This window comes from Notolepis coatsorum, assembly GCF_963971535.1.
Source record: "Notolepis coatsorum genome assembly, chromosome: 19".
Classification (NCBI taxonomy): domain Eukaryota; kingdom Metazoa; phylum Chordata; class Actinopteri; order Aulopiformes; family Paralepididae; genus Notolepis; species Notolepis coatsorum.
The window spans coordinates 87911615-87930797 of NC_140183.1; the positions used below are offsets into that span (position 1 = coordinate 87911615).

At 42.3% G+C, this 19183-nt stretch overlaps 1 protein-coding gene across 2 annotated transcripts; it reads left to right on the forward strand.

The window, feature by feature from the left end:
- Positions 1-224: 224 nt before the first annotated feature.
- LOC311246213 (glutathione S-transferase kappa 1-like) lies at positions 225-12623 on the forward strand. 2 transcript variants are annotated; one of them, XM_084336333.1, is made up of 8 exons: positions 225-374; positions 668-769; positions 855-936; positions 1061-1189; positions 1473-1618; positions 11806-11925; positions 12016-12109; positions 12402-12623. In XM_084336333.1, exons 2-8 carry the CDS (start codon positions 701-703, stop codon positions 12449-12451), a joined length of 690 nt encoding a protein of 229 aa, XP_084192459.1. In that variant the 5' UTR covers positions 225-374; positions 668-700; the 3' UTR covers positions 12452-12623. The 2 variants fall into 2 exon arrangements, with proteins under 2 accessions (XP_084192459.1, XP_084192460.1); XM_084336334.1 differs by having other exon boundaries at positions 671-769.
- The last annotated feature ends 6560 nt before the right edge of the window (positions 12624-19183 follow it).

Sequence of the window (19183 nt, forward strand, 5' to 3'; positions counted from 1 at the left end):
ATGGAAACAAGACAAACGTCTTTCTCAGGTCTGCATCCCCTTAACAATTGTATGTATTGAGCCGTACTGTATTGTACCCATTCTGCAATCTGTTAAATAAAGTTTTCATTCATTCATTCATTCACACTTGTTTTGACTTGTCTTTGCAAGCTACTTCCAGAAGATGGCAGTAATGTATTTACCTTGTGCCTTTGTTGTCAATGTGAGCAAGTGCAAGAGCAGAGGAAGAGTGCATACTGCACAGTGCACATTCCCACACTACTGTACTACTGTACTGTAGTCTCTTTACGTTACGTTATGTCATGTCGAACATCATGAAATGACCAACGTCAATTGTTAGTTTTGCGTGCACGAGACAGCTGAACTCAATAAAAGTGAGTTGTTATTATTATTATTATTATTATTTTCCATTCTTGGTACATGTTGATTACAGCCATGCTAAGGACAGTTGCTAGCTGCTGCTGATAGATAGCTGGTTAATTGAACTTTGACACACTTAACAGTCCAGGCGCTGCCACGTGATCAATCAAATGTAAAGAACAAAGCACAGATATGCAGATGTTTAAACCAGTAAGGTGATGTCTCTATGTTAACCATTTATTATACTTGTGTGAAATAATATCACCTGGCTAACTGGCTTTCATGCATCATCATGTAATCTTTGCAGCAGGCAACAACAACACACCGCACTCATTTGAAGATGTCATCCAAGAAAGTGGTCGAGTTGTTCTATGATGTGGTTTCTCCATACTCCTGGCTCGGTTTTGAGGTCTGTATTGTCACGTTTTGACTGTGTGATTGTAGACAGCGATATATACCTTAAAGTGATGTGCGTTGCGCATTTGTATTTGTAGGTCATGTGTCGCTACAGAAATGTATGGAACATAGAGCTCAAATTGCGTCCTGCATTTTTGGGTGGCGTTATGCAGGCATCCGGTGAGTGTTGCCACTGGGCTTATAATATATTCATGTCTTCGGGTCTACTACAGTTCATATTTAGACAATAACAAATAATACTTATGTTTCACAAGTTTCACTTGTGTTTTATATTTTATAATAGGCAATAAGCCGCCTGGCTTGGTCCCAAACAAGTTCCTGTACATGACCAAAGATATGAAGCGATTGGCCCAGTACTTTGATGTTCCCATCCAGATCCCATCAGACCCCTTTGAGGTTATGTTCAAAAAAGGTAGGCTACATATAATCCTTTTTTTTTTTTTTTTTTTTTTTTTTTTAATTCAGATTACTTTTAATGTCTTTTTTTGTATAGTTTTTCCTCTATTGATAGCTATTTTCATATCTATGTAGCCTAATACTCACATATTTCACATTTGTATTATATGAGTACTAAATAAACTTGCTTAGAAGATAATGACAAGTGTTGTATAGGAAGCTCTTCGATATCAGAATTTGGACATACAAGATTTTTTTCTTTTTTCTAATGAAGCGCTTATTCTGTTTCTTCATCCTAGGCTCCTTGTCTGCGATGCGGTTTGTGGCAGCAGTGCAGGAGAGGGAGAAGGATGGAGACGAGCAGGTGGAGCAGGTGTCTAGAGAGCTGTGGATGAGGGTCTGGAGCCTGGACAAAGACATCACTGAGCCTGCATCACTGTCCGAGGTACCACATCACTCAGTAGCCTACAATAGGGTTGCCGTTTTGAATTCAATATAGGTCATTTGTGTGATTTGTGTAGATCCAAGGCCTAACAAAAATAATGGTTGGTTTCAGGTTGCCGACCGACCCTGCCGATTTAGGTGCGACCCAATATATTTTATGAGTTTAAAAAAAAAATTATATATTAAAAAAAAAAAAAAAAAAAAAAAAAAAATTTAGAATAAAGTTTCATAGAAATCTTAGTCAAACATTTAGTATTATGGATATTAAACATGCTGGCAGAGTACATGCATCCATGTTGTTGTGAACATTTTAACCCTTTCACTGCCACACGACAGCCGGTTAACCCTTTCACTGTGACAATACAGAAGGTTAGCCCTTTACTATCACACAACCGACGGCGATGCTCCATCATTAGCATCATTAGCTCCGCATCCGCGGAGCTAATGATGCTAATGATGGAGCATCGCCGTCGGTTGTGTGATAGTAAAGGGCTAACCTTCTGTCGTGTGGCAGTGAAAGGGTTAATTAAATAAAGAAATTCCCTATCCATAGTCGCCGTGGGAAAGAATAAAAAAAAAAAAAAAAATAAATAAATTCCCTACCTACCCATGGCCAAACTGACAACCAACCTGAAACCAACTATTATTTTTGTTAGGCCCAATGAGGTTTTTGCATTTAGGAGGAGGAGGGGTTGCACGTGGAGCCGCATCCAACCAGATGTTCTTTGCAGATTGTCACACTCAATAGCCAATGGGATTGTTTACAGCGTGTGCACACTTGACACACGCAGACCACAGAATGATAACACAGAACATCACTCAACTTTAACGTTGCGAATAGTTTCAAGTGACATCAAACATTGGAAATCGACATGTAAGGCATAATCCATGAGTAGGTGTGCTTAAGCAGTTTTGAGGCACGATGTGGCGGGTGATTGATTGATTGATTGAAAACTTTATTAACAGATTGCAGAATGGGTACAGTACAGTACAGCTCAATACATACAATTGTTAAGGGGATGCAGACCTGAGAAAGACTTTCGTCTTGTTTACATCAGGGTCCCCCATTTTCAATTCATCGTAACATATATGACATACAGATAGACAGTACTGCTACATCTATACATTTATGACATACCAGATTTGCAATTACAGTACTGTTTGTGATACAAAAAGAGTCCAAAAAAAAAAAAAAATAGTATATACATTTGACGTAGAAACTGTACATTGGATTGGGTAGGTGGGGGTGGGGGGGGACTGTACATTGGAGGTGGTTGGGTGGGTGGGGGGGGGGGGGGGTTGGGTAGGAGGGGTGGGTGGGGGACACTGTACAACTGTACAAACAAAACTGTACATTGGTAAGAACCACCCGACGTGTAGCGGAGCCTCCGCAAAGTGACTTAAAACTGCACACCTACAAGTGGATTATACCGCTTATACCATGGTCACTTGCCAAAGACAAATAATATGTGCCATTTATTCATATTTTCAACATTAAAATATGAAGACATTTGTTACTTATGGTTTGTTCACTGCTGACTTTCATTATAGTCCCTCTGAGCTACCTTAGACACGGCTTGCCAACCACCTGTCACTTGACTGATGCCAGTGACAATGACCCAGAAAGCTACGTTTATGCTAGTATGCCTTTCTGTCAATAACGATGTCTATGGTTAACAAACAGTGAATATGATCTGACAGTATGTTTGACAAAAAGGCTGGCTTGCTAGGCAGACATCTCATTGTCCCCAATTCAATAAAATAAATGTTCACGTTAGATATGCGTTGTAGCCTCAAGTTACAGTCATTGTTGCGAGTTGAATTGCGAGGACGGCGTGTGCCATAATATGAAGGGATTATGCAAATCCAGGAATAAATTGCCTCTCCACATGCCAATCTGCTTTGTTAGCTCTGTCTTGGAAAAACAATAATCGCCTAATACTGCGTGAGTAATTGCAGAATAACTATACAAATGTAGCAGGGTGGATTATCCCTGCTTCGTGGGAACGGTTGCTGGCAGTCAGGAGGTAGCTGGACACAGTAGAACTCTGTCTGACTGCACCCTCGTCTTTGGGCCTGGGGCGTCGACTGGAGGCTGGTAGTGTGAGTGGATGGGGCCCGGGATTTACCAACCTGGTCTGGTACTCTGGTCTTCCTTCCCTGCAGCAGAGCGGTCAGCAGTACTCCCCAACACGCTCCCACTCCTCTCAGTTGCTCCTTAGACCCTCCCACACCTCGTGACTGAATTGTAATCAAATACTCTGAGTTCCCCCCGCAAGCAGTACCCTCCCTCAATGACCCTAGAAACCTTACAATGAAAAGGGGAGAGTTGGGTAGGAAGGGGTTAATCATATATACGTTACCCACACCAAAAGAGTTAATGCTGGGCACAGGAATGGACACGCACACAGAACCCCATTCAAGTCTTTATATTAATTATACTGTCAGTTACAATTATTTAATAGGAGTGGTCTACTGGACTGAAGTCCTACTATAGCTCCTGTGTGTAACTCAATACCTCATAAACACGTATATTATACACCCACCTCTGGGTTAATATCAGGGATAATATACTTCACTGTGTTTGACTCATCACCCACGTCTGGGTCTTCACCCTGTATAATACCTCAAAAGGCTTGAATTATACGGACAGAATAATACCTCAAAAGGCTTTAATTATAATGCACCAGGTCTGTAACTTCCCCACAGGGAAGGGTTAATTGAATGGGAAAACATCAATAAACACACATGTTATCACGCTCAAAGAAAAGGAAAGAAAACCAAAAGTGTGGAACCACAATTACCCAAAACAAAAGCCCTATGCTAATGCCGGCATGTAATGTTTGGGGTCTGTAGTTAGCAACGTTAACTTCGCCCGCAGGCCGCACCACACTGTGTAACGTGCAATAGATCCTGGGCACCGAAGCCCTAATGTTACTCTACCAAAATGGCGGCCGCGCCGCTCCACCACCGTCCTGGTGGCAAGATGGCGTCGAACGCTCTTGTCGCAGGTGCTAGCAGGCGGAGCTGGGCAGAGAGGCAGTGTTGGCTGAGAGCGTGTGCTGGGCGATGCCGACCTCTGCTGGTCGGCGCACACTCCCGTGTTGCAGGCAGCCAGGTGCAGAGCTGATGCAGGACGCCGGTGAAGACAGCTGTTGACAGCCGGAGCAGACTGCTTGTAGGTCCACGCCCGTATCTGGCTCGCACACTATACCGGCACAGTAACTGCTATAACCCGACTACTGTGAACTCAGATATATCATTAGCCGCACGCTACCTATACCGCACACTGTAACTATTATAACCCGATTGTTAGTGCCTGGCTCTGCACTAATTGTTCACACACTATCGCTGGTACTGCTAGGATATCGTGTCCACTAGCAAGTACCTCCTATCACCCGTTGCTATCCCACGGGGCTCTCCAGCTTCACTTCTTCAACGGGGCTATTCCAAAAGCACACGCCCGCCGTGGCTGCGACCGTTCACAGTCAAGTCCAAAGCCGAAGAGAACGTCTCTCTCCTTCCGCTGCCATATATCTCCTTCCACCTCTCCCCGACACTCTCTGCCTGCCACTGCCCCCTGCTGGTCCCGCCTGCCAGTCACAAGGGAAAAGGATTGTAGAATAAAAATCCAGTAAAGCCGTTTATAATCCATATTCCAGTGCTCTTCGGAAGGGGACGCTTGTGTCCTTGTTCGTGAGAATATCAATGAAACGAGCCAGAATGTCTTTGTGCACAAAAGGGACATAAAACACCACGTCAGCAGTTCGGAATAATATACCATATTTTCCAGACTGCTACACATACATAAAACACAGCAGTGCAAAACAATTCATGGTGTTTGATACAAGCGCACCGATGCCAGAGAGCGCATTTGGTTGAATAGCGAGATGAAGCACATCCTACCTGGTCAGCAACATTGTTGTAATCTACTATTAATGTCTAACGTTAGCTCTCATCATCAGTGCTACTGACAGGGTCCACTGACAGCCTCTGTATACAGAAAGGAGTATGCAACTTTTATATGTTCCTTGCAGGGCTTGACGTTAACTTTTTGGCTCACTAGCCACTGTGGCTAGTGGTTTTCCAAAGTCACTAGCCACTCAGCATTTTCACTAGCCCTGGGCAGGTGGGCAGGTGTCAACGTCAAGCCCTGGTTCCTTGTAAAACAGGCGCAAATACAAAAAAGTGAATGAATTCCCTATTATTAGGCTCCTCAAATATCGTCATTCATTAAAGAAACAAAACATTTATGTATGCTGCTGCCATCTGCCATATTATGCTCGGTCATCTTTGAGATGGCGAGATCTGCAGTTGGCACTGTTTGAGGCCACAACATGTAAGCAAATTAAAATTATAGGGTAAACTTTCTTGGGAATAATTAGGATGTGGATGATGGTGTGTGCCGTGATAAGTGAAGGGATTATGAAGTGAAGGTTGGGTAGCAGATGCATTTAGAAGGGTGATTAATCTTGAGCCAAACTACGCGTGCACTAAACGGTCAGCCGTGCAGTATATTGAAGAAAGCACAAGTACGAAGATGAGTACAGGCGACAGGACGTTCAAACATGAGCTGCATTTGTCTGTTTTGTGAAAACACCAGTCTATCTCTACCCCCTCTCTCTCGCTATCTGGTGTGTGTAGCCTGGGCTACTACAGGGACACTTGGGGCATTTGAATTGCCAGGGGAAACCATTAATGACAATAATTATACACTGCTTGTGATCTTTTGCCATATATAACGAATAACGATAGTTAAGGTTTCCATGGTAACAGTAATACATTTCGGTAGCCTACTGGTACAGCATGCAGTACGTGATCATGTTTTTTCATACAGTAGCTTCAGCTATTGGTAGCCTGATTTGAACGACCACATCAAACAAGAGGTGGACGCAGGCAAATACTGCGGCATGGTCGTGCTGGACCTACAAAAGGCCTTCGACACTGTCAATCACTCCATTCTGATTGACAAGCTAAAAGCAATTGGTTTTGATAGTCTATCAGTGAGCTGGATGCAATCCTACCTGGAGGGGAGAGAACAGATGGTGGAGGTAAACGGTACCCTATCCCCCCCCCCCCCTCACAGTAAGCTGTGGTGTTCCACAAGGAAGCATACTAGGTCCGCTACTGTTCCTAATTTATGCAAATGACATGTCGTCAGCTTGTGACTGCAACTTGTTCCTGTTTGCGGACGACTCAGCCCTGCTGGTCTCTGACAAGAACAAGTTGCAGGTTGAAAAAACCCTCAGCTCGGAACTAGGCAAAATCTGCATATGGCTCGCTGATAACAAACTATCATTACACATGGTCAAAACAGAGTCCATTCTCTTCGGTTCAAATAACAAACTCAGCAAGACCGACGGCTTCTCAGTTACAGTGGGTGACAATATTGTCACAAGGAAAGATGAAATTACCTACCTGGGTTCCATCGTAGAGGCTAATCTTTCCTGTGACAAAATGGCATCCAATGTAATAAAAAAAGTCAACCAACGAACGCGATTCTTGTACCGGATCTCCTCTCTGGTAAACAAGAATACCCTGAAGACTCTAGCAGGAGCACTCATTCAAGGGTACTACGACTATGCATGCACCTCATGGTACCAAAGCACCTCAAAGGCGCTAAAAACAAAATTACAAACATCTCAAAACAAACTGGTCAGACTACTGCTTGACCTTACTCCTAGAACCCACCTCACCCCTGCCCACTTTGACAACCTAGGATGGCTTAGAGTAGACGACAGAGTACAGCAACTTGCAATGGGCCTGGTCTACAAGATACACTACACGACCAAGGTACCCACGATCACAACACCAGAGGGAGCTCCACAAATCATGTTAAACCCAGATTCGGCTCAAACAAGGGACTAAACACGTTTCGCAATTATGCCACATCAATGTGGAACGCCCTACCCACAGCTGTAAAGGAATGTGAATCACTACCCACTTTCAAAACCACTCTCAAAGAACACCTACGGGAGACTGCAATTCGAAACTGGCCCCTGTAAATGTCCTAACACAACCCCCTCCAATGTACAGTAAATGACCAAGTATGGTTGTCAATATTCATATCCAATGTCATATTCATATTCAATATCCAATGTACAGTTTTGCTTGTACAGCTGTACAGTGTTCCCCACCCACCCCTCCTACCCCCCCCCCCCCCCACCCACCCACCCAACCACCTTCAATGTACAGCCCCCCCCCCTCACCCAACCCCACCCCACCTACCCAACCTCCTCCAATGTACAGTTTTTACGTCAAATGTATATACTCTCTTTTCTGGACTCTTTTCGTATCACAAACAGTACTGTATTTGCAAATCTGGTATGTCCTAAATGTATAGATGTAGCAGTACTGTCTATCTGTATGTCATGTATGTCATATATGTCCTGATGAATTGAAAATGGGGGACCCTGATGGAAACAAGACGAAAGTCTTTCTCTGGTCTGCATCCCCTTAACAATTGTGTGTATTGAGCTGTACTGTATTGTACCCATTCTGCAATCTGTTAATAAAGTTTCCAATCAATCAATCAATCAATCATGTTGTGGCTCTTTAAAAAAAAAAAGATTGTCAATGTGAATAAATGAATGAATGAATATATTAGGCAATCTAAAATCACATACAATACTGCTACACAAAATGTACAGCCATCACATATAATTTAAAACCATTGCGGATTGATACACAATAAAACCTTACGGTTTATTTCCATTGTGGTCCTCAGAGGGGGGGGGGCAAGATGACAAGTAGGCACAAATATGACAAGCACAAATTCATGTTTGAAGATTCTTTCTGACTCAATACTTTTCTATGGACACTGGCAGTTTATTCCACTCACTAGCTGCTGAGTACTGAAAGGTATTTTTCCCATTGAGCTCTTGAATTTGCACAGTTTAATGTCTGACTGCCCCTGGTCGCATATGTGTGGGTGTCCCTAAAGCACATAAAATAGTTGGACAAGTATGAGGGGACCCTATTGAACGTAATTTTATGGGTAAGGCCCAACTTAATTTGAATAACCCGCTTTTCCACTGGGAGCCAGTTCAATTGGTTAAATATACTGTAGCTACATCCAGGTGCGGGTAGGAAGCTTCATCACTACTCTAACCATTTTATTTTGGGCAGTATTTTTGATTCCCTGGGGTGCACTACTATACCAGTAGGGGGCAGCATAGTCAAAATGGTGTGGCTCCTGAATTGGTAATAATAATAATAATAATAATAATTTAAGTAAGTCTTGAGTACCACTGGACTCTAGAGCAGTGTTTCTCAACTGGTGGGTCGTGACCCACTGGCCATTTTGAGTGGGTCGCGGATGTGTGTGTGTAAAAAAAAAAGTAAATCTTTTATTATTATTTTTTATATAAAATTTGTTTTGCACTACCTTCTCAGCTATTCCCCGTACCTGGATAACTGAGTTAGCCGGATAACTTTTGGTTAAGTCTGACTTAAGCCGGACTTTCCGGCTCCCCGTACCTGGATTGTCCAAATCACCATGACAACAGATCCAAAAGTTTGAGCCTGGTCGAAAGCAGGGTTTAAGTTCAAGTTAGCCGGATGAAGCACAGCCACGCCCCCGCAAAGAAAGTGACAGCGCGTTTCCTGAAATTATTCCCACAGTCTAGGATCTGCTTTATACCATTCTGAATTACGTTTTTGTGCTCCATTCTTCCAGAGGGGGCTTTTGAAATGTAAAATAGACCCAAAATGCTGATACTAAATTCACTTTGTCCTAAATAATGCACGTTATATATACCGTGGCGCTCGCTCGGTGCGATGTACACATTATGTGGTTATTTTAATTGTAACTGGGATTAAGATGTCTGATGAGATGCGCTGTTTGACGGATTTGAGAAATTGAATGAGCCGTTGACGTCACATTAATGAATGAGGATAAAGAGAGAAAACTTCATTCAAAATAAAGAATATTCTAAACACGGGTCTCTCGTTCATTAATGTATAAACAATGAATTTATCCCATCTGGCACAGTGGCGCAGCGGTAGTGCTCAATCCTGCCAACCCAGCGACCGGTGTTCGAATCCCCGTGTTTCCAATATAATTTTTTGGAATATAATATTAATGATTATACGCCAAAGTAGCCTAGTTGTAAGTTAAAATATTATAAATCTACATGCATTAAGGATGTCATTCTTTATATAGCTCTCAACGTGCACCAAATTGAATTATTCATACATCGCAAAAAGAAGGAAAAGACCGGGTTTCGAACCCCGGTCGTCTGCGTGAAAGTCAAAAGAAGAACCCGTTAGACCACAGTGGAGATAAGTAAAAGATCGACCATACATCAATCAATGGGAAGAGAGCCGTATCGTTATTCTGTATAACAGTTCAACTAATTATTTTCGCTAGCAAGATCTCATTTGATTATTCAATCCAGCAGGCAAGTTTAAAGAAATATAATCTGATTGATTGAGGTAATGAGGGACTTAAAATTAGCCTATAGATAACGCATTTAACTTGTCGGCGAGGCGATTGAGCCGTACTGCAATATGTTACTAAAGTTTTAAATCAATTAATCAATCAATGCCGCTAGAGAATCAGGATCTCTGCTCTCGACACTTGCTGCCTTCTCGGCTGAGGCGGGCACGCGCACTTATCCTGGGTCTCAAGTCTGGCTTGAGTTAACGAGACTGAATCCACCTTCGAGGAACAGGAAAATCCCGGCTTCAAACATCGGGTTAACTGAACCTGGATAATGACATCTTGATCGACTTAGTTGAACCAGGTACGGGGAACGGGGCCCAGGTCCAGCTGAAGACAAAGCAGAGGAACAGATTGGACATTGAGCATGACCTCAGAGTTGCTTTGTCTACCATCACCCCAGACTTTGAGACTCTTGTCAGGAGCAAACAACATCCCCAGTTATCCCATTAGTTCCCTGGGATTAAGCTAAGAAGTCTGCTAAGAAGGATTTATTATTATTATTATTATTATTATTATTATTATTATTATTATTATTATTATTATTATTATTTTATTTCATTGTGTTTTTAGCCCTAGTTGCACTTTTGTTGCAACCCCAGTTATCCCATTAGTTCCCCCAAACTTAGGTCTGTTATGTTAAGCTAAGAAATTTGCTAAGAAGCATAATATTTATTATTATTTTATTTCATTGGGTTTTTAGCCCTAGTTGCACTTTTGTTGCACTTTTTTGTGTTTATTTCATGTTTTTAACAGTGCATGAAAGATTGTGTATTTACTACTATTACCTAAACAAAATTATTTTTAAATAAATCATAGTGGTTAAAAAAAATTGGGTCGCGACTTAATGACTAAGGAAAATGTTGGGTCCCGAGGCTAGACCAGTTGAGAACCACTGCTCTAGAGTATTTAAACGTGATGGCTGCATTAGAGAACAGCAGCAATGGTTATGTGTGGAGTGGGGCTGAAATCTGTTGCCCCAACATTTGTCACCTTTTTCACCCCTGACCAGTTTGCATCCCTGCTACAAGTAGGACAGTATTAGGATGTGTGAGAATAAAATACTCAATTTATTAAACTCTGAGTCTAACAAATATTTCACCTCCTCCTCAATAACTCCCCTCAACATCAGTATTACGTTATTTATGATTACTTACAACAGTAAGTTACACATTGCTGAAAGAATATTTTGTTACTGCACTGAATAAAATATAATTACTACACATTTACCTAAGAAATTGTCTTTTCCAACCTTGAATAATTTCACCTAAAATAGATTTGATAAGGGATTTGAAAGGATTTGGACTTGATAAGCAGATTCAATACAGAATAGACAAATAAATTTGATTTGATTTGATTTGATTTAGAATAAAAATTATAGAAAATGCTTTAAAATCTCACCGGACAAGTTAGAAAAACAGGTTTTGAATCACTGGGCAGCGAGTGTGAACAAGTGTCGCTCCCTCACCAACTAATTTCAAGTTTGCCCTTGAGCAAGGCATTAACCCCAAACAGCTCCAGCAGAGCTGCTTAGTGGCTAGTGGTATAAGACTGGTTGTACTGGGCACAGTTCCCAGGTCTGGGAGTGTAATCCTCACTCCTCACTGCAACTAGTCTCCAAGGCTGCTGCTGTGAATATGAATGTGTTGTATTAATCATTGGTTGTTGAGATACAGTAAAGTGATTTTACTGACCAGGATAATCTGGGTGTTTTGGGTTTTGTGATTGTCTTACCCCTTTTCCAGGCAGCCATGAAAGCAGGCCTCCCTGCCAGTGAGGTTGAAGAGCTGCTGAAACTGTCCAACTCTAAGCAAATCAAAGACAAGCTCAAGAGTACGACCCAGGAAGCACTTGATCATCACGGGGTCAGTTTCACCTCCTCGTATTCTTATAGAACAATCTGATCATATTACTTTACAATGGCAGAGGTTGTAATAAAATATTGTCTCTTCCAGTCATTTGGATTCCCGATGGCTGTTTGTCATGTAGATGGACAGGCAGAGATGTTTTTTGGTTCCGACAGGTTTGAGCTGATGGCACACTGCTTAGGTGAGCAGCCTGTTCATATAATTAAAAATCATAGGGTACACCAGGATTTGCTTTCATACTAATGGCTTTATTTTATTTTAGATTGTGGTTTTATGACATTGCCTTGAAATAACTCAAATAATGTACAATAATGACTCAAGTGGTGATAACGTTCATTAGATGACAAAAGACCCAGCTCTATAATTTGGATTCTTATGGTTTGTGCATAATCACTAAATGCCATCTCTTGAGCAAATCAAGATTATGCTTACTGATATCCTTGTCCAATCATATCCCTCTCTGTGTGTTCCAGGAGAGAAGTGGATGGGACCTAAGCCTGATAAATCAACTGCCAAACTGTGAACTGAAACCTGCCTTGAAACACCGTCTGTGCAATCACAGATTATACATTTGGTACAGAATATTAATGAGGTGTGTGTTAGCTCTTTCAGACATACTGAAGATCTGATTTTCTATGATATCTCTAACACATCCCTGTATATTTCCATAAAAAATAAACACTGTATATACTACACATGCTATTTTATTATTGATACGCTTCTTTGAAATACAGTATATGGCTGACCAATTGATGCAGATGATGAAGCTTGCCATTTGGCAAGGGTAGGCGACTTTGGATAGATTTAACAGCTAGGGTGAGAGAAAATACTAGTTAGTACAGTTGCTTTGTGTACGAAAAATGGGGTTGCAAATTCTGTGCTAAGATGTATTTTAGAGTGGTCTGGGGGTCTTTAAGATGTCAGAAAATAGAACATTGGAGGGTTCCAATTATTTGGGTGTTATGGCTTAGTGTAATGTTTATGGTTCCACAGCAGAGATGATTTGATTTGTTATGGTGATGCATTATTTTCTGATGACCAGTGAAAGTATTTCTGGAAGTCTCTGGAAGCTGCTATATTTTTTCCGTATTTTGTAAGGATATAGCTTGCCGGTTCCCCTAGTCAGGGACAGACTCGGGTGCTGGGTGAGTGTTCAGAACATGCACCCCAGCCTGACCAGAAAGACGGTATGCTGCTGCCGGAGGTCCACAACTGCTTCCCATGTTGGAGTCACCAGAATGTCTGCACTCTAAGGTGGATGAGGCCGTTGCTCTGCTGCAGGCAGCCAGGGGTCAGCTCAGGGGTCCACCCTGCTGGGGCTCCTACACACCAAGCCAGGGGTCAGCTCAGGAGGCCACCCTGCTGGGGCTCCTACACACCAAGCCAGGGGTCAGCTCAGGGGTCCACCCTGCTGGGGCTCCTACACACCAAGCCAGGGGTCAGCTCAGGAGGCCACCCTGCTGGGGCTCCTACACACCAAGCCAGGGGTCAGCTCAGGGGTCCACCACCCTGCTGGGGCTCCTACACACCAAGCCAGGGGTCAGCTCAGGGGTCCACCCTGCTGGGGCTCCTACACACCAAGCCAGGGGTCAGCTCAGGGGTCCACCCTGCTGGGGCTCCTACACACTGTTGTGGAATATTCAAATGAGCCATGACAGTAAGCTGTGGGAATTCAGATCGAGTCAATTTGTATAAAAATATAGAACATAGTTTATTTCTGCGGCCATAGCCATAGAAAAAGTGATCCGTTTATAATCAGAGACAACACTCAAAGCGTCTGACCAGAAAGTGACAAAGAGCTCTGGTCAGAACTTAGATTAAATACATAAACGAAATGACGTACATGAGATACCAGATATGACAGGAAAGGTAAACAAAATATGCCCTAGTGAGAGAATGAATAACAAAGACGGCTAGGGCTTATGTTATCATGTCTTCACACTAGAACAAGAGTAAAGGCCAAATGCCATATCTAACCTTGGTCGTTGTTAAAGAGACACTGTGTTAAGACTGTCGCCTAGTGTCTTAAAGCTGTATACTAGTTGATCTATATTAAACTAGTCAAAGCTGTACAGAGATTTAACACAGATGGACATAGATAACATTTCCCTCACAACACCCAGCCAGGGGTCAGCTCAGGAGTCCACCGCCATGCTGGGCTCCTACGTTTAAATTTTACATTTAGTCATTTAGCTGACACTTTTATCCAAAGCGGCTTACAAGTTTTGTACGACACGTCAGTAGGAAGGGTACAACTCTATCGGCTGAGTAACATTGGGTCTCATTCCCGAAATTTTTTCAAAGATATATTCTGGAAGACTTATCTTGGAACCACTGAGACATAATCTATGACAAGTACACTCTGAGTCCTGAACGTGCTGGTAATATGTCTTAAGTGGCTGAAACGGTCGCAGAAATTATATGATCTGATATCTGCTTGGAGAATGGCATTCTGTTGTAAACTCCAAAGCGCGTTCCCATTCAGCTCATTTGCATACAAAACACCGCCTCCATAGCTCCTTATAAGGCAACTGGTGACGCAGCTGTGTGAAATGGAATGGCGGAAGTGCTTTGAGAGCCGCGTGATTACGAAACCTAGCGTCAGTCAGTGCCAATCAGAGAGCGTCTCCGAGAAATGCGGCTAGGTTTCGTAATCACGCTTGCGCCCATCAAAACTAGATTAGATTAATGTATTGGCATCATATACAGCTCGCGGTACACACCTGCCGCAGCGCGCGCTCACACACAGACACACACACGTGTGCGCGCAGTACTGTATATGAATGAATGAATGACATATAATATATATAGCCTACGGCGGGCGTAATGAATGAACGCAGTATGGCTTATTATTCCACAATTAGGCGCACACAAGACTTGTTATGGAATATTAATGCAGTCTATTTCCACCGATTAGCTTTAGTTCTTATTTATTTATCCACTGTTATTTCAGTGTTGGTGTATAGGCTATATAGTGTATTTCAATATAAGTTTAATTGATTAATGATATATTCGAAGGAATGCAGGTTTATAGCTATATCAACCCCCTCCAATGTACAGTAAATGACCAAGTATGGTTTTGTCAATATTCCAATGTACAGTTTTGCTGATTGATTGATTGATTGAAAACTTTATTAACAGATTGCAGAATGGGTACAATACAGTACAGCTCAATACACACAATTGTTAAGGGGATGCAGACCAGAGAAAGACTTTCGTCTTGTTTACATCAGGGTCCCCCATTTTCAATTCATCAGGACATATATGACATACATGACATACAGATAGTCAGTACTGCTACATCTATACATTTATGACATACCAGATTTGCAAATACAGTACTGTTTGTGATACAGAAGGAGTCAGGAAAAGGGAGTATATACATTTGACGTAGAAACTGTACATTGGAGGAGGTTGGGTGGGGGGGGTTGGGTACACTGGGATATTGACAACCATACTGGGTAATCTACATTGGAGGTGGTTGGGGGGGGGGGGGGGGGGGACACTGTATAAACAAGCAAAACTGTACATTGAGGGGGGGGGGGGGGAGACACTGTACAAACAAACAAAATTGTACATTGGACTATTGACAAAACCATACTAGGTAAATGACTGTACATTGGAGGGGGTTGGGTTAGGATATTTACAGGGGCCAGTGTTGAATTGCAGTCTCCCGTAGGTGTCCCCTGAGAGAGGTTTTGAAAGTGGGTAGTGATCCACATTCCTTTACAGCTTTGGGTAGGGCGTTCCACATTGATGCGGCATAATTGCGAAACGTGTCCAGTCCCTTATTTGAGCCGAATCTGGGTTTAACATGATTTGTGGAGCTCCCTCTGGTGTTGTGATCGTGGTATTCACTGACCTTTGGGAAGTATTTTGACATGTACATGGGTACCCTGGTCGTGCAGTGTATCTTGTAGACCAGGCCCATTGCAAGCTGCTGTACTCTGTCGTCCACTCCAAGCCATCCTAGGTTGTCAAAGTGGGCAGGGGTGAGGTGGGCTCCAGGAGCAAGGTCAAGCAGTAGTCTGACCAGTTTGTTTTGAGATGTTTGTAATTTTGTTTTCAGCGCCCTCGAGGTGCTTTGGTACCATGAGGTGCAAGCATAGTCGCAGCACCCCTGAATGAGTGCTCCTGCCAGAGTCCTCAGGGTATTCTTGTTTACCAGAGAGGAGATCCGGTACAAGAATCGAGTTCGTTGGTTGACTTTTTCCATTACACTGGATGCCACTCTGTCACAGGAGAGATTAGCCTCTAGGATGGAACCCAGGTAGGTAATTTCATCTTTCCTTGTGACAATATTGTCACCCACTGTAACTGAGAAGCCGTCGGTCTTGCTGAGCTTGTTATTCGAACCGAAGAGAATGGACTCTGTTTTGCCCATGTGTAATGATAGTTTGTTATCAGCGAGCCATATGCAGATTCTGCCTAGTTCCGAGCTGAGGGTTTTTTCAACCTGTAACTTGTTCTTGTCAGAGACCAGCAGGGCTGAGTCGTCCGCAAACAGGAACAAGTTGCAGTCACAAGCTGACGACATGTCATTTGCATAAATTAGGAACAGTAGCGGTCCTAGTATGCTTCCTTGTGGAACACCACAGCTCACTGTGAGGGGGGGGGATAGGGTACCGTTTACCTCCACCATCTGTTCCCTCCTCTCAAGGTAGGATTGCATCCAGCTCACTGATAGACTATCAAAACCAATTGCTTTTAGCTTGTCAATCAGAATGGAGTGATTGACCGTGTCAAAGGCCTTTTGTAGGTCCAGCATGACCATGCCGCAGTATTTGCCTGCGTCCACCTCTTGTTTGATGTGGTCATTCAAATAGAGAAGGCATGTGTCAGTGGAGTGGGATGTTCTGAAGCCAGATTGGAATTCGTAGATTAGATGTTTTTCCGCTAGGTACTTTTCGACCTGTTCGTAGACAATTTTTTCCATGACTTTCGAGATGGAGGTGAGAATAGAAACAGGGCGGTAGTTGCCTGGGTCTAATTTGCTGCCCTTTTTGTGCAGAGGGGTCACCCTCGCAATTTTGAAGTCCTTGGGGACGTGTCCCTGTTTTATGGAGAGGTTTATTATGTGTGTGATGATTGGGGTGATGGCGGCTGCTGAGTCTCTGAGGAATTTGGAGGGGATGTTGTCATGGCCAGTGGCCTTGTTAGGTTGGAGGGCGCTCAGTTTATTGAGTACCTCATCTGTTGTTACCATTTCCAGCTTGAAGTCGTCCTTGCGGACCCCTAGGTTTTTGTAGTAAGCTACTATGTGTTCTACCCCATAAAGCCCTGAGTGGGAGGGTAGTTTGTTTACCAGTGTTGTGGCTATGTTTGTGAAGAAAATGTTTAAGTAATTGGCTACATCCAGCTTGTCTGTGATGAGCGTGTTGTCCGTTTTTATGTTTATGTTTGAGAATCTGGTTTTAAGTTTTTTACTGCATCCTAGTTGATTATTGAGTAATTTCCAAAGTTCACGTGGTTTGTTTTTGTTTTCCTCAGTTTTGTCATTGATGAAATTCTTTTTTGCAGTTTTGATCATGGAGTTTACGTCGTTTCTTAGTCTGTTTCTTTCTAGTTTGAGTTCAGTCACGTGGGCTTGGAGTTCACTGCTCGTGCTTTTAGTAAGCTTTGACTGACTTTTACGAAACTCAGAGCATTTTTTGTCTCTGGTTTTCATAGCGGCCAGTATTTCGGAGTGCATCCACGGCTCAGCGCGATTTTTTACCCTGGTGGTTCTTAGGGGGGCCATGTCGTTTAGTATTGCTGAGAATTTGGTTTTGAAACCAAGCCATGTTTCTTCAACCAGTGTACCATTGAGTTCATCTGACCAGTCCAGACCCTCCAGTCAGCTTGTACAGTGTAAGTCTATCCCCCACCCACCCCCACCCAACCTCCTCCAACAGTTTCTACGTCAAATGTACTCTCTTTTCTGGACTCTTTTTGTATCACAAACAGTACTGTATTTGCAAATCTGGTATGTCATAAATGTATATATGTAGCAGTACTGTCTATCTGTGTCATGTGTGTCATGTTATGATGAATTGAAAATGGGGGACCCTGATGTAAACAAGACGAAATTCTTTCTCTGGTCTGCATCCCCTTATGTAATTGAGCTGTACTGTACTGTACCCATTCTGTAATCTGTTAATACAGTTTTCAATCAATCAATCAAACAAAGGTCTGTCCCATTGTATACCAATCAATGGGATACATTGCATGTTGACCTGCATTCTTTCAAATGTATATAATTAATCATTAAAACAGATGTGTAACAAATAAGAAATACAAATTCCACAGAAGGCATTCAATTATTATTATTTTCAATCATTTCACAATAATTGCATAATTGTGTTTGAATATCTGAGTAATTATTTGTCCAAAATAGCTGGTTCAGATATGGTTAATCCAGCTGCCCTGTGATCAGATGAATCCATATTATTTATTTTTCCGACATCAAATTCGTAATCTCTTATCGTACAAATATTGTCATATTTATTTTAATTATGATTAAGTAATTAATTCCAAGGAGGCCTGTAGCATTGACGTGAAGGAATCACTATGAGAACACAGTCTGTCAAGTTATAATAACATTTTAAATTAGTCAATCAATCATGAGATTTGATCGTGGGCTGAGAGCATATTTAAGTGTGCTCCTCAGCACTCTTAGATCTGCTCTCAAATAAGATCTCAGGAAAATTTGAGGACTCCCACTCCCAGCCCTAATATGTCTTAAATAGGCCAAAATCTGGCTAAGACGAAATATTTTGTCGTAACTTCGTTCGAGAATGAGACCCAATGTTCATCAAAGTGTTCAGACTTGAGTGCTATGTTGAGTGTATGTTAGTATATGCTCCTAGCATCTAGGAAGATCAAGCATTTTGAAACCTGCTTCAACTGATGCAATTTTCTTTTTTTAACATTGAGCATTTTAAAAACATTAAAAGAACACGATACATGGAATTTTCCCAAATAGGAAGCTCACAGTAAAACCAGATGTCTTCATACTGTATGTTGTACTGAGGAAATGGTTGCAAACTGTACATCGTATAACAAATTATGAGTTTCATAGGCCAATTACTCATATAATGGGCAAGTGAGCATCAGAAAATAAGTGGTATATGATGGAAGATACGAAAGTCAATGCTTGAAGGAAAATGGACTCTTTTTAAATCTTTTATTTACTGTTCTGTAAAGGTCTTTACTTGTCGAATGTAATGTTTTGTGTGGACCCCAGGAAGACTGTTGTCATGCAACAGCTAATGGG